Genomic DNA, 15364 nt, shown 5'->3' with positions numbered 1-15364 from the left:
CTAGGATAGGCTACATTTTTTTTAAGTTAGTTAAAAAAATTATAGCCTAAATTCATTATTTAATAATCTGGGGCTAAAATTTTAGACCATAAGAGCAGCTCCAGCGGGAACAACTACTCGAGGGACAGGCTGCGTAATAGGGCCTGATTGCTAGAGGGAGGAAGTCCAGCGTTGGCTGGCGAGCGAGCCCGAGCAGGCCCGAGCTCCAGGGCGGTGGATTCGTGCCAGCCCAAGCGCCCGAAGGCTATTTGACGTGGGCTGACATCATACGCCTACCGAGTGAATCAGAGGGCCACCAGACGACTGTACGACCTCCTGAACATCGTCGTCCTCGTCGACGTCCTCCTTTTCTTCATCTACGCTGTCGTTGGATTCGGACTCGGACTGCAACTCGTACAGCTCCAATTGCTCGGCGGTCAAAGGCTTAACTTCTTTTTCCTCCACAACTTCCTCCATAGCCTTCATCCTCTCAAAGCTCACACAAATTTGTAAAGAAAATCTCCTCTTTGTATTCTTGAGAAAACGAATTGGGATTGGATTTGGGAGAGTGAATGAGATAGAGGGAGGGAGGGACGAGAGAGGTTGCCAATTGGGATTGGATTACAAATAAAATTATTTTATAAATAAATAAAATACTAATATTTTATTGCCAATTGCCAGGGCTATTCAAGTGCAACGGTGGAGATGCAAAAGGCGATTACTGTTTATTAATGGCAGTTACTATTCATCAGGTGGATTAAATAATGAATAGCCTGGGGGGAGGGCTCCCACGCTGGAAGTGCTCTAAGGGTTTGAGCAGAAAAGCTGTTTCGGGCTTAAAACCTAAATTTTATGGGCTAAAAATTTTAGGTTTTAGGTCAAGGATTGGAGATAATCTTATGACAGTTGTACCATTCGCTGATATCGTCTCTTTCTAAGAAAATATTTTTCTTCGTTTATTGAATTCACAAGTTAGGTCCATTGAACCACACTTATAGCGGTTGGTTATGTCATTCTTGCTTAATATTCCCTATATTTCCTGCTATTTTGAATCAATATCAGTGGAAAAATTAAGCATTGTGTTCGGTTGAATATCAATATTAGGAAAATCTCAAGAAAGACAAGGAAATTTTCTACTATTTTGAGGAAATCTCAAGGATATGAGAGAAGAAATCGCTTATTCACTCATTTTATATATCTTATATGATTACATTCAGCATCAAATATCTTCATTAAAATTGCACATTTCCTTCTAATTTCACATTTAGATTTTGATCTACCCAATGTGATATCCATTACACATCTTATAATGCTTTCTCAATAAAGCGGGCAAATCACAGTAAAATCTATCTTTTTGGAAGCGAGTCGTAACCCTTATGCAAAATAGATAGAACTGTTTTTTCTTCACGGTCGCAATAAGCAAATCTATTAGTATATAACACTCGTTTATAAAAGACGAATAACTGACTTTATTAACGAGCGCGAGAGCGATGCACTTCTAAGAGCTTTTTAAATCGGAATTCAAAGTTAGTGCATTAAGCAAGCTCGTTTGTTGTAAGGCATTTCCCACCAATTAAAGAAAAATAAGAAACTTGTAAAAATGGCAATTTCTACTTTATACATTAAATTTGACAAAACTAAATTACATATCAAACATCAATGTCCGTGACCGGGTGTAGCCCGCGTCCGGAGCCCAACTCAGATTTGACGTCCTATAAATATATGAAAACTTAGCCGATAAGGAAACGAAACCGGGAGGCAGGTGATATCGAAAACGACCCAACGAAGACGCGGCCCATTTGGTCTTTAATAACCAGCAGGAAACCGCCACACTCCCAACCAACCGGAAGCTGATCGCTACTAGGAATCGTTAGACAATTTGCAGTTCCGTTGGATTGGGATTTTGGATTCGACGAATACGAGAATGCTTAGGATTTTCCGAAGAGCTGTCTAAGGTTTCAGTGCCTTGTCGTAGAACCCAGATACTTTCATCTGGGTTTTGTTGATTCGGCAAAGATGATGCTGCACTTTAATGACCCGGCAAAGTTGAAGACCAAGAAGGTAGCTTCTTTTTTTTTTTTTTTTTTTTTTTTTGAGAGTTTGTCTTGAGCTTCTTGTTTTTTTCTTATTGGGGTCGTTGAATTCTGAGCTTATTGCATACCCAGCTGCTCAAATTCTCCATCTTTTCGATTTTGTGCGTAAACCCAGGTGGGTTTTCTGAAATTTTTTTGGGTTAATTAAGAAAACTTTGGGGATTAATTCATATAAGTGCATGTGTCCAATAAATTATTCATCATTGTTACTTGTTCTTTGTGTAGTTAATGATATTGATACTAATTTCCCAAGTTTTGTGCTGTCAGATCGTGTTCGAGGAGGTTTACGCTGCTCGTGATTCCGCGACACTTGAGCAACTGAAAGAATTGAGCTCTAAGCGCAGAATTCTTGAGGAGTCCATCAATGAGAGCAGCTCCATCAATGGCGCCATTGCAAGAGAAATGTCCGGAGGGCTAACTTCTCGTAATCAACAGGTAATTTTTTGGTATGGCACTTGGTATTTCGAAGACGCCTTAGTTTTTACTTGCAGATTAATGCCACTTTATGAAAGTTTTGACATTGGCACTATACCCCCGTTTAGAGGCAAATTCTGCCTGCATTCAGGTTCTTTAATTTCGGTATGGATGCATTTTTGTTGAATTCGTGCCACTGTTTTTGGTAATCTAATACTAGTTTAATTCCGTCCTTCAATCTGAATGTATTTCAGGTTGTGAGATAATATTATATGGAGAACTTTTCGTGTTTTTAGTACAAATTAATTCCTTCTGTTTGCATCTAGTGAATTATGTAATCCAGTCTCTGATGGCATTTGCTGTCCTGCTATGTCTCAGGTTCTTCACAACCTTGAACTGTATCTTCCCTTGTTGGAAAATTTGATTTTGCACGTTGATCGGGTCAAGAGCCACCACCAGATAGTTCGATGGACTTCAGAACTTAAGATACAATGGACTAGTGCTCTTAGTTCATCTTTTTTCTTTAACTTAATAGGATCGAAATATTTTCAAATCAACAACTTGCGGTTTGAGTTGTGCATGACCCTTTTCCTTTATGGCGCAATCCTTAGGGAGAGGGCATTAGAAGTTCTTCCTGCAGGTAGGGATAGGGCACTAGTGCTCTTACCTTCATTTTTCACTTCTAAGATTTGTATTTTTTTTTTTTTTTTAACTTTTAAGACCAAGGGTGTAACGTTAACTAACTGGTTTCTTCGCACTGTCATAGACCTAGTGCAATCTGCCACATTATTCCGAGAAGCTGCTGGTGTTTTTCATCACCTTGCTCATCAAGTTATTCCTTTTCTACAACACTCATTGATTGGGGAAAGGCCACCAGAAGTTGTCTCATCAGTGTCCGCTGTCATGAGCCTCATTTGTTTGGGCGATGCCCAGGTCAGCCTTCCTTTCGTCGCTAGTTTTCCTTGTTGAGGTTTCGTGACAGAATTGCGGATGTTTGCTTGTTCTTTGTGATAATTTATGTTCATTATGAAAATGTAACAGGCCGTAACAATTAAAAGGGCCAAAGAGAAGGGTACTACTGTTGGTCTTTTGGCAAAGTTGCACCATGGTATTGTAGAATTGCTTGATGAAGCTGCAGGTGTTTTGCATACAGCAAGGGAATGTAAAGACACTTCTTTGGATGTTGCGGTATGTCTATATTTACAGTTTTATTCTACGATATATTCATCTCAATTTTTGGTGAACAATGCTTGAATGTGTTCACTCTTTCCGGTTTCTGCAGGATTTTATATCATCCTGCAAAATGCTACACGAGTTACAAGCCCAGAAATACTTTGCGGAAACCCTAAAGAGTTCCAACCAATTCGGGGTTGCTGTTGCAGTTCTTCGATTCACACTGACTAATGTGAAAAAGAACATGCCGGGCAAAGAATCGTGGAAGTCTGTTCTCAAAGAGGAAATTGACAATTTTTCCGAATTGCTCAGAAAGCACGAACATGAAAACGAATTTGTTTGGCACGAGAAAGTCCCCTCGGAGGAAACGTTGTTGCCAAAACCCGAAGGTAACAAAATCGCAAACATAATCCCTTATCAACCGAAAACATGGGAAAGACAGCTTACCTTCAAGATTTGAGTGTACAAAGAGAAGCCAGTTCTTGTAAAGTATGTCCTGTCTCAGGCGAAGCAACTCAAAATTAAGATTACTAGGTTAAGATTAGTGGCTTCCGCGTTCAATTTGTTGACACACAAGGGTGGTAGAAACGTTTAAGTGTTGCTCCCTCGGTTACACAAAACATGTAACGTTTTTGAGATTTTATTAGAGGAAGGTTTTGCTGGTTTGTTGAGCTGCATGTTCTAAAACTTTTTTGTGTAATTGGTGCCTATCGCCTATAGGGTTGCAACTTTTTAATGGATTTCTCCTACAAAATATCTGTAACTTGAGCATTACATGACGGTGTGATAGTCACATTAAATAATTACTCAAACTCACGCTTCACTGCTGCTTCTGCTTTTTGGCTTATGTTCATCGTAATTGTGAAAGAAAAAAAAGACTAATTCTAGTATGTTTACCAAACACTAAAGAGACTCCAACTTTTTCTGATAGCTGCTTTTTTTAGAAGCTGTACCAAACTGGTACTAAATACTTCAACCCATGCTTTATGAGAGCACTTCTTTTAAGCATATTTTAATACAAAAATTTTAAGGAGAGGATTCAAATTCTATTTTAAACTAATTTAAATTACAATATAAAGATTTAAATTGAAAAATATGTTCGTTTCGGGCAATGCAAGTGCAACTAATTTGGTTTCATTCTTTGGTAATCCAATGACCCAAAATTAGAATAATAATACTAAAAAATTGCATTTACTTAGAAATTAGAAGGAAAAAAATTAGTAATTATTAATTAAATTTCATGTTGTTGCGGGTGAGCCCGTGGCAAGTGGCAGCATAAAATCCAATTGAATTATTTTAAGGAATTTAATTTAAATTAATAATAAAGTAATCAACTTTGCAATTCGCGGGAAGAACATCGCCACGGCGGCCGCTGCTCAGTGCAGCTCTCTTCTCTGCTCCTGCAGCAGACGACCATGCACAACCAGAACACCCTTATCCCTTTTCTCCCCCTCTCACTTTCTCTCTCCTTTCACCGCCACTCCCATCGCGCAAGCCCCAAACAATTGAAGCTTTCGACTTCCAGGTTCTCTCTCTCTCTCTCTCTCTCAGAGACCTGAATTGTCAATTTAAATACATATTTTCAGGACTGGTAGGGTTGTTTCCGCTGTGGTTTCTGCGGAAAACACAGTTCAATCGGGCTTCTCTGGCACTGATGGGTTCAAGCTCACTTATTTGGAGGTGGGTTTTCAATTTTCTTATCAGTACTTCCTAAATTTGATTAATTTTGGTGGATCCAATGTTGGTGGGTAATTTGGATTTTGGAATCCCCTGGCTTTATGATGCTGCCAAGCAGTTTTTGAAGAATTTCCAAGCACTCCCTTAATTCCAAATACAATTTTCTGAAGTGAATTGCCTTCAATTTTCCGTTTTAATTATGCAAATGTTGAGAATGTTGTGGAGTTGATAGGCCTGTTTTGATTGGGTTTGCAACTTTAGTGCAGCTAACTGACATTCCACAAGTTGATTGCTTGCTTATTACCCAAAGCCTTGATATCACTGCCATTTGAAGACGTTAAAGCCCCTCTTCGAGAAGTACCCGAATCTTAGAGTAATAGCTACGCCAAATGCTAAGCAGCCCTTGTTGGATCCCCTTTTCACCAATGTAAGAAGCTCGTTGAATTTTATTTTTATCTTTAATATATGCTCTTTGTTCACTTGACGTACTAACGTTCTTTATAGTCACTGACTCACCATGAAAGAAATTAGCACGTACGAACATTCTTTATATAATTGTACTGAAATTACATTCAGAATCATGAATTAATGATGACCAATGCATTGTTTCTGAAGAACTAATGTAGTTTTTGCAATTCGGGTAATTAGGCTGCAGTATTGGGTTTATTCTACATCTCTCACTCCTCAACTTTCGGTTATTTACATGTTCTGCTAAGATGGTGGACATGACTGTACAACAATTTCATGCCAAAATCATATCTTTCTTAACAACTGAAGTTACCGAACCTTAATGTCATTTGGTTCAACTTGGCTCAATTGTTTCTGAAACTTGCAATACTGGCATTCAAGATAACTTTAGTTCAGAAGCATAAATTCAGTGTCATATTCTATATTTTTATTTGAGATTTACGTTAATTCTTTTAGGTAACATATTTAGAACCTGGTCATAGCTCTGTTATTGAGGCAAGAAATGGTTCTACAGTCAAAGTTCAGGCCACTGCAGGGCCAGTTCTAGGTCCTCTTTGGCAGCGCTCTGAAAATGGGTAAGGTTTTGCCTTTTGATCACCATTGTGACAAAAGTGAATTCCATTTTCAAGGGACGCTACGGTTTTTTTCTGGTGTAATATGTTTTGTCGTCTATATAGTTAAGCGGATTTTAACTAGATGTTATCTTTTATTTAATATGTGACCAGATATCTTGTCATCACTCCAGAAGGAAAAGGTACACTTTACTATGAACCCCATTGTGTATACAACACAAGTTCACTGGAGAGCGAAAGGGCTGACATTGTTATCACACCGGTCATAAAGCAGCTTCTGCCTAAATTTACATTGGTCTAAGGACAAGAAGTTGCACTTTGACTTGCAAAGCTGCTGAATGCCAAGTTCAAATTCTATTTACCTTAATACTAACATGTTGATGTAGATAAAGATTGTTTTATTGGACGCGTATCAACGCCTTTGTTTTACATTTTGTAGGGTCATTGTCCCGATGACAGATGGGACTTGGATGCCAAAGGGCTTCTTGCTAGTTTAGTTTCGGCTGAAGAAACAATCGAATCATTCAAGGTTGTTTTCTTCTTCTCATGGTATTTTTGCTGTGGTGAAGTATTAAGATTTTCCTGCAATATTATGACAATTGAAGTTGTGGTTATATTATGCAGGAACTTTTGTCCAAGGAATTACCAGATGCACAGGTACTGCAGCCAACTCCTGGTGTCCCGTTACAAATCCCGTTACAGCCAAATCTTCCGTGATATGTTTTCTGGAGATATACAGACACTGTAGCTCACTGAAAATATGTACACATCTCATCAAATTCGTAATTTGTAAATGGCTTTATTTTACTGATACAAATCCATTGTTTCCCCTTTAATCCGTCTTCAAATGCAACCCCCAATGGGCTTGGCCTCTGAGTTACATAAAGTGAACAAAATTCCACTTGGAATATCCATTCGGACAATTGGAGGCCCAATACTCTTGTTATAACTTTTGCTAGTAATAGATTGATGGCACTTAATAAATGACATGCTTACCGATTAGCATTTTTAAACAAACGATAAGATAACTTACATTAACCTATGGAGAGAAGAATTCGAAAATGGAAGGGCAAGTGGTCCTAAAAGTTACAGCCACTTGCCCAACTAGCTATTTCATTTAGTAAAGTTTTTTCTTCAAATTTGAAAGGAGTGCCAAACTGATACTACATGTTACACAACTCAAAATCTACACGAACATAGGATCTTATATGCACGAATAATGCATTTAACGTATTTTTGTTCATGTTTTGACAAATGATATGTCAATGATTATTTACATGTTTTATATCATTTTGTGTGTCGATAAGTTTGTGGGTTGACAAGAACACAACCCAAACATAAAAATGGGTAAATGCGACCATAACCCCTTGCTATCCCTAAAAGAGTCCACAATTAAAAAAAGAATAATGGAAAATACACATAGAATGGATCAAATATGATTGTAGTTTCCATGAAACAAATCAGTAATGAATTTGGACGAGTTGGCGTCCTCGATCAGGAGAGACTGAACCATTCCATGAAATTGCACCAAGCTATACATAAATGCATTTGGTCTTGTTTGTGTCCACAAGGGGATGAACATCTCATCGCAGCAAGTATTGACTTGCTAAGTTAGATTCACGAGGCCTACAAGTTCTTATATAATAACTGCATCATATAAATAATTTGAAAAACATTAACACGTTATAAGCGTGTGACGGTGTGAGTGACTATCGACAATTGATGCATTATGAGTTCCACTCGCATTAACGACAGAGAATCAAGTCACTAAGTGTCGGCAAGGCCCCAAGCTCTTCTCAAAGAGCTTCGTGTAATGCATGGGGTGGGGTGGCACCAACCAACCCTAGCGTTTTGTACGTCCTGATAATCCAAAGAGGTCTCTGATGTTGTTCCTTCATGGTGTTGCTGGCAACCACATCAGGCAGCTAGCCAGCACATCAATTTGGAATTGTACCCCGATCAACAGCCACCTCACTTGTAATATTCACTTCGATCGGAATATTATTTGGGTCAACTTCATGCTGTAATATTCAAACAAATAAAGGACAAATTAAGCTGTTAAAGATCTATATATGTAAACAAAAGACTATATGCGTATATATTTATTGGCAAGAGACACATCAAGCTGACAGTATATTCACGTCGTCGAAGTCTTTGACATTGAGAGGGTGGAAATTGGATAATAATGTAGTTTACCGGTGTAAATGTCAAATGGAAACTGCATGTATGCCATGTAATATTCATGCAATTATATCAAATTTTGGCACCCAGCTAGATACCGTATATCAAATATTTCTGTTTTCATTTGTAATGTGCATGGAAGATGGAATTCACCAATGTATTCAAGCAGGAAAGTGTCGAAAGAAAAAAAAAAATTCATTGATAGTGTGGGATTGATATTTAATCTCTCCATCATATCCACCGTTCAACTTAGAGAGAGAGAGAGAGAGAGAGAGAGAGAGAGAGAGAGAGAGAGAGAGAGAGAGAGAGAGAGTTAGTTCTGCATGATTCATGCAGGTAATAAAATATGAGCAATTCACCCAATTAACAATTATGCATGCCTTTGGTGTGGGAATGGACAAAATTTGTAATCTTGGGCATATTTGATAAGGTAACTAGAATATGCTTGGGAATATTTTTCTCGAGTCTCAAGTGATGGTGATCTCATTAGTTACAACTTTATTTATTATTATTAGATAATTTTAAATTTCGAGATATATATAACGAATAGACACAAATTTTAAAATTTAAATTCATTGATAAATAGGATTACGAACATTACACCACTTGAAGATGGTAAGCAAAAATACCGCTGAATATATGCTCAATATCCTCTTACAAACCAGAAAACGACTTTAGCATTGATTGCTTAATTCTTACCATTCTAATTTAATAAACAGCAAGAGGCACTTGGCCTTTAGATTCCCTGAAGGGACACACACACTCTCTCTCTCTCTTCTTTATCTTTGACTTATCCCCCACAACTCACATTCCAATTCCAAGCATCCATACCATATTCCATGCCCAATATCTAGAACACCTTTGAAGATGTTCCTAAACGGATCAATATTTCTTTTGCGTGCTTGAAAATACAAATAAATCTTGTACTTCTTTTGGAAAATCTGAAATGTGGCTTTATGTCGGTCATGCTAAAAGACTTGTAGGGTTTTTGTTGTTCCTTTTAAAATTTTAATCACTCAAGAAAGATCAAGCGTTGCTTGAGTGAATTCGAGTGTGGTTATAATCTAACAAAAACTAGGGTTTTAGTTTTCCAAATCCCACAACACGAAAACTGGTCAATGGACGATGACGTTTATTTGTGTCTTTTGGCTCTAAATACACAAATAATTTTGTCACTAAAGATCGAGTTGTTTATTTTCTTTATTTGCTGTGTTGTCATTGATCGTAAGGCACAAGTTTACTTTTTGTGTCAATATGTTAAGGCATGCTAAGTTCATCTGCTCTGCAAAGATCCCCTTAAATCCTAAAATAATACACGACATTGAGCAAAAAATAAAAAAATAAAGAAGAACATGAAAGCTTCATCGACATCTGATCAGAAACCCTAGACTTTTAGACAGACGTGACCTTCGTTATAAATTATTGTCCCACATCAAACCGCATATACGACTTCCCATCTGTGATCGAGCTGTGAATTATTTGTATGCCAGTTATGTTATGAAAAATATGAGGCCCCACATGAACCATCTAGCCTCTATTAATTAATCAGACCTAATTATCTAATCCGATCTAGTCTTTCTTAATTCATATGATGGAATCTTCGACAAGGCAAGATTCTTGAGGATCAGAATACCCTCCTGATTGGTACTTCTCCAGAAAGATAAGTTTAATTAAAAAGTGGAGAAGCAAATTTCATTTTCTATAAATATATCAAAACTATTTAAATTAAAATTAATGTGCCTAAGTCACTTAGTCTTACGGTAGAATGTATTCCTCTTCATTTGTAAATGAAATGTCTTAAATTAAGTTCTCGTCAAATACGAATTTAAACCAAATTAACATGGCTATCCTGTTGTGAGACTCAATCTCCTCCACAATAGGTTTTGTCCATAATACAAAGGAATATCCGAGTGTGAACCACCATAGCGGTGTAGTTCCGTATTTATTTTGTTTTCTTGTATACAAAACAATTGAATCGCAATGAAAGTAGCTCCAAGTACACCTTGTCTTCGGTGTTTTTTGTATTGACACACACAAAAAATGATAAACATTTTCGGGGGCCTAGCTAGTCGTACATGCATTCCTAAATCCGCCACGTTTTTCTAAAGGAAGATAGTCACCGCCGGTGCTTATGTGCCATGCCATGCATGCATTTAATAATTGGAAATCTTGTTTTCGATCCGTTTATTCTCTCCTTGTTTATATAAAGAAGATCTTAAAGGTTGATCAAGATGATGAGATTTAAGTCGATGTCTTATTGTGGATGTGAACATTGTGAGTAATTATGTTGTCACTAAGCTAATCTAAATGGGTGTTTAGAATTATCACGCCTTAATTTGTAGTTTAGAATGAAAGGCTTTGGTGATCTGTACAAAGTATAGGTCAAATATTAAGGACAGGATCTAGAAATTAGAGATTTGCATTATTGTTCATCTTATTAAGTGACATATGCCCTAATGAAATTATTGACCCTTCATGATTTTCTGAAACTTATCCTTAACCATTGGAATTTGGAACAGTCAAATACATGTTACAATTTCTTGGAAGAGGATCCTCTTTGGATTCACTTTGTGAGGATCTTAGGGATTTCCACGTCCTAATCGTCTCGTATATCGTACAATTAGTTTTTATCAAATACTATTTGTGTTTAATTTTAAATTAAAAAAAGTCAAATGATTTCTGACCGCATAATACATAATGAATGGTTAAGATATAAGGATCCTCCGAATAGGATCCAATTCCCAATTTCTTTTCAAATGATCAGCATAACTTTTATTCAAAGGGATTTACATCTTTTAATAAAACGTATACTGGTTGCGGAGCTTATTAAAATCCAACTTCAATGATCTCAATTTTGTTTTATTTTTTACTGACAAAGCATTCTTGTAAAAAATCATTTCAATCCGAAATTATTTACTCATTGGATTGTAAGGATAAAATTTTAATGTTTCTTGAACATAATATTCGTCAATTTATTTGAACTCAATTAGATCTCTCGAACATTTCAGATTTGGCTAATACTTGCAAGGATAATCTATAAAGTGCAACATGAAAGCAGACTATTCGAATCATTGAAATTTGATATGAAATAAGTCACACAAACTAGTTCTTATCGAAACATGGGGTGGGCCCCACGTGACTTGTTGATATGTCACCGTCTCACTAATAATTTTTCCGTGCAGAAAAGTTATCCAGATCTAGCTTCCCAGAATCCAATCCATAACTCAAACTTGATATGTGGTGGATTTATTAGAAAACATTATACATATGTGAACACATGTGTTCCATGCACATCCACCAAACTATTAAGTTTCATCATTATTTTTCTTCCTTGGTGCGAAGGAACAAGCAACAATCGCATGAGGCCCAGTCTCCACGCAACCACATTTTCTATGATTAATTTGTGGGCAACAATGGCCGAACAGAAGAGATTTGAGTAGATCTGCAACATCTGTGATTTTCCTTATTTTCTTGGGTAGGAAGATTTCTCGTGGGTCAAGATTCTTGCATTGCCATTTTTATACTTTTTTGGTAGACTTTGACGCAAAGAAGTATACTATTCCATTTCCTCTTTGTCATTTGTCAATAAAGCTATAACTCCCTCCCCAAGTCATATATACCTTTCACCAAACCTTAGCCAGTTGGACAAATTCAGATGTGGAAAATTAGCCACTGGTAAAAGTAACTCACAAATGAAGTAATTATCACGTAAACGACACGTTAAGTTCGTAAAATACATTATTATTACGTGATGAAACCTAACTCTGATATCAATTATTAAAAACCAATGAATTGAATTTACCTTTAAAAACCGACTTTAAGCATATGATGTGAAAGATTTTTAAATCATGTCAAGATAACAACTGTTTTTACAATATATATTGTCCTCGCATCTAGATAATTCAAACATAAAATCACCTCCAAACTCGTACATATTCATTACACTTTCGTATTCAACGTCAGCTGAAAAACATCTGTAGGATATAACAAACAATATAACATTAACATTGTTTTTGGTCTTGCTTCCAAATTCTGTATATAACTTATTCAAATTCAAAACTTCTACTGTCACTGTCCCTCGTATCCAACACCTCTACATCTTCATACTTCGTAAACAACAGGAGGGAACAACAAAACAGGGTAAGAAACAAAGGTCAGAATGATGGGTGTGGTGGTAAATCAGAAACGACTTTCTACAAGGCTGGTTACAAAAATTTTACACCATTCTCACAAATTTAAAACGCAGGGGATATATGGGTGTGAGTGGAGGATGACGTAGCGGTCGAATTGGAGTGACCGCGGCCTTCGCTGTGGCTGACCCTTTCGTCTGAATGAGAGGGTTCGGGTTGCTTTAGCCGCAGTCTTTGGACTGGCGATGAGACCTGTGTGACAGCAGGAGTTGAAGCCACAGGTGCATATATTCCATTATTGGCTGCCTCCCCGGAAGCAGTGGTTGCTGCCACTGCTGCGTAGTCCTGGGGTGGCATCCAAATGCCTCCCACAACCACAAATTGCGGTGCTTGTGCGGCGTTGTTGTTGCCGCGCATTGTTGGAGTCGGTCTTCTAGTGTGCAAACGATATTTCTGCAAACAACGAAAGACGATCGAAATTATGCTCTGCAGAATCAGCTAAATGAAAATTCACAATTTATTGTTGATCGGACAAGACAATGCATGCTTCTTATGTGCCTATGTTTTAAGGGACATCGACTCTTGCTTGCACATAGATAGGCACCTTTAGTGACGAATTAAAACAGATAGATAATCATATATACAAACCTGCAAATGGCTTTTGACTTCATCATTAGTAAGTCCATCAACCTTCATTAACTCTCTAATTTGTTTGGGTGTAGCAGCTGCAAGAAAAAACCACATCAAACACACATCCAATACAATCCAATCCAACATGCATCCAATCATATTAAATAACATATCCAACTAAATTAATCTCAATTCCATACCATGTGAACCACCAAGCTGTTGAAGAGCATTTAAGAACCGGCGGTGCAACTCCGGCGACCAGTTCCGCCTTTGTTTCCTCTGACCCTGTCCATCTTTCTCTTCTTTCTTCTTGTTCTCACCACTGCCTCCGCTCACGGTGTCCGTGGTGGAACTAGTCGCCGCAGCCGAGGAAGGTTGTTTAGCCACCGGTACATTAGTCTTCCCAATGCCTTTCTCCTTTTGGAAAGGCTGAAAAGCACCTCCATTTCTATTTACCTCCATAACTAAAGCCTTCCTAGGCAATTCCTGCAATGACCCAACACCCCAAAAATCAATACTTTCCTACTCTTTCACCTCAAATTTTCTCGGCAACCAAACAAAAGGGCAGTCACAAAAATCACCAAAGATGATAAAGGTAGAGTCTTTTTTGTACCTCCTTGAGTGGTGCATCTGGGGTTGTATTCCAAAGCTGTACAGATCTAAGCCAGTCTGATTTTTTCTTATCACCTCCTGCAATCTTATCATCCTTCTCATTGTCCTTCGCCTCCTGAGACTCGTGCACTTCATCGTCCTCAGTATCAGAAGATGAAGTCCTTTTTAATGGAATAAATTCCTCAAAAACATGCCCCTCACTCGAAGTCTGCTGAGAACACTCAGATTGTCCATGCGTATAATCTGCGGTTGTATCTGAAACCTGCTGCTTACACCTCTCAATAGCTGCAAAAATACCCAGAAAAACCCAAATCGGAAAATAAAAACCAGAACAAACCCACAAAAATTCAAGCAAAAGAAACGAACTTTCCGACCTAGAACACAAAAATTAAGCTAAAAATTGAAAAGGGTCTGTGTAGTCTGCAGTACCATGGGTGACAAGCTCGTAGCAGAGAGGGAGTTCTCTCTTAAAAACTTGAATCTTATGCATCTCCTCCTCCAAAGCCTTGACATACTCACGGAAACCTAACTTTGAAGAAGCCTGCATTTCCTCTGTGGACTCCATAGCTGAAAAGCTTTTGCTTTTGCTTTTATCCTTTGGGTTTCTGGGTTCTTCAGATCCTCTGTCTTTATCTGGTCCTTTCCGTGGACTCAGAAATGGGGGTTGAGAATGTAGGATGGGTGAGATTATAAGGGAGCAGGTGGGTGTGCGGGTGCGGGTGTCCAGAGCATAGATAGAAACGAACAAGGAGAATTGGGGCAAATGAGAGCTTCTTCTCAGAGACGCATATGGGATCTAAGCAGAATCAGAAAACGGAATAATCCACAAATTAGACTTAGAAACCCAAAAAAAGGAAAAAAAGATTGAATTTTTAAGGGTTTTTAGAGAGAGAGAGAGAGAGAGAGAGAGAGATGTCGAGGTCGTGCCGTCGCGTACAACGAATCTGTCGGAGGTTGAATATTCGGTGGTATTCGCATTTGATTCGATTTTCTATGCCTATCCTATGGGCTGGCGCTGATGTCACCGCCCTTGGCACCTAATTTTCAATTTTTGGTGCCGAGAGCGTGCTTCACAGGCGTTCCCACGACGCGTGTGATTAGGCGTCAGTGGCTGTGGCCTTTCACGTCCTCTGAGGGCCAACTGCTTCCCATCCCCATCCACACTGCCGTCTGTTTACGCTACGTTTCATCATTACTGCATCCACGCGCTTCCGTCGGTCGCTGGCCAATGAGATTCTGACACGCTCATATTCTCAGACGGATCGAGAATATGCATCCCAGGATTCTGGATGGGCGGCGATTCCATGGAGCTGTGCGTTCAGATTCTACGGACGGCTTGGTATTTGCTTGGGTTGGGAATAAAATGGATCCTCACAAATAGGCCCACTAAACTTCGTTGTGAAAATAATTGCTCCATGGTTCTTAAAAATCTATG

General features: G+C 38.2%; 2 protein-coding genes and 1 pseudogene across 2 annotated transcripts; 2 read left to right on the top strand and 1 right to left on the bottom strand.

Moving 5' to 3' along the window:
- The first annotated feature begins 1754 nt into the window (after positions 1–1754).
- Positions 1755–4503, top strand: LOC137738024 (uncharacterized). The gene is made up of 6 exons (XM_068477625.1): positions 1755–2040; positions 2340–2507; positions 2865–3126; positions 3253–3419; positions 3528–3674; positions 3769–4503. The coding sequence occupies exons 1-6, from the start codon at positions 1996–1998 to the stop codon at positions 4117–4119; spliced, it is 1140 nt and encodes a 379-aa protein (XP_068333726.1). The 5' UTR covers positions 1755–1995; the 3' UTR covers positions 4120–4503.
- Positions 4504–4787: 284 nt separating this feature from the next.
- On the top strand, positions 4788–7299 carry LOC137736672 (uncharacterized; annotated as a pseudogene).
- A 5222-nt stretch (positions 7300–12521) lies between these two features.
- LOC137736671 (transcription factor HHO3-like) lies at positions 12522–14897 on the bottom strand. The gene is made up of 5 exons (XM_068475908.1): positions 14359–14897; positions 13931–14214; positions 13518–13803; positions 13336–13412; positions 12522–13140 (listed from the first exon to the last, which is right to left on the bottom strand). Exons 1-5 carry the CDS (start codon positions 14492–14494, stop codon positions 12793–12795), a joined length of 1131 nt encoding a protein of 376 aa, XP_068332009.1. The 5' UTR covers positions 14495–14897; the 3' UTR covers positions 12522–12792.
- Positions 14898–15364: the final 467 nt, after the last annotated feature.

The sequence above is a fragment of the Pyrus communis genome, chromosome 6 (assembly GCF_963583255.1).
Source record: "Pyrus communis chromosome 6, drPyrComm1.1, whole genome shotgun sequence".
Lineage (NCBI taxonomy): Eukaryota > Viridiplantae > Streptophyta > Magnoliopsida > Rosales > Rosaceae > Pyrus > Pyrus communis.
The sequence above is the reverse complement of the archived record's forward strand: the minus strand, read 5'-3'. Positions and strand labels throughout refer to the sequence as shown.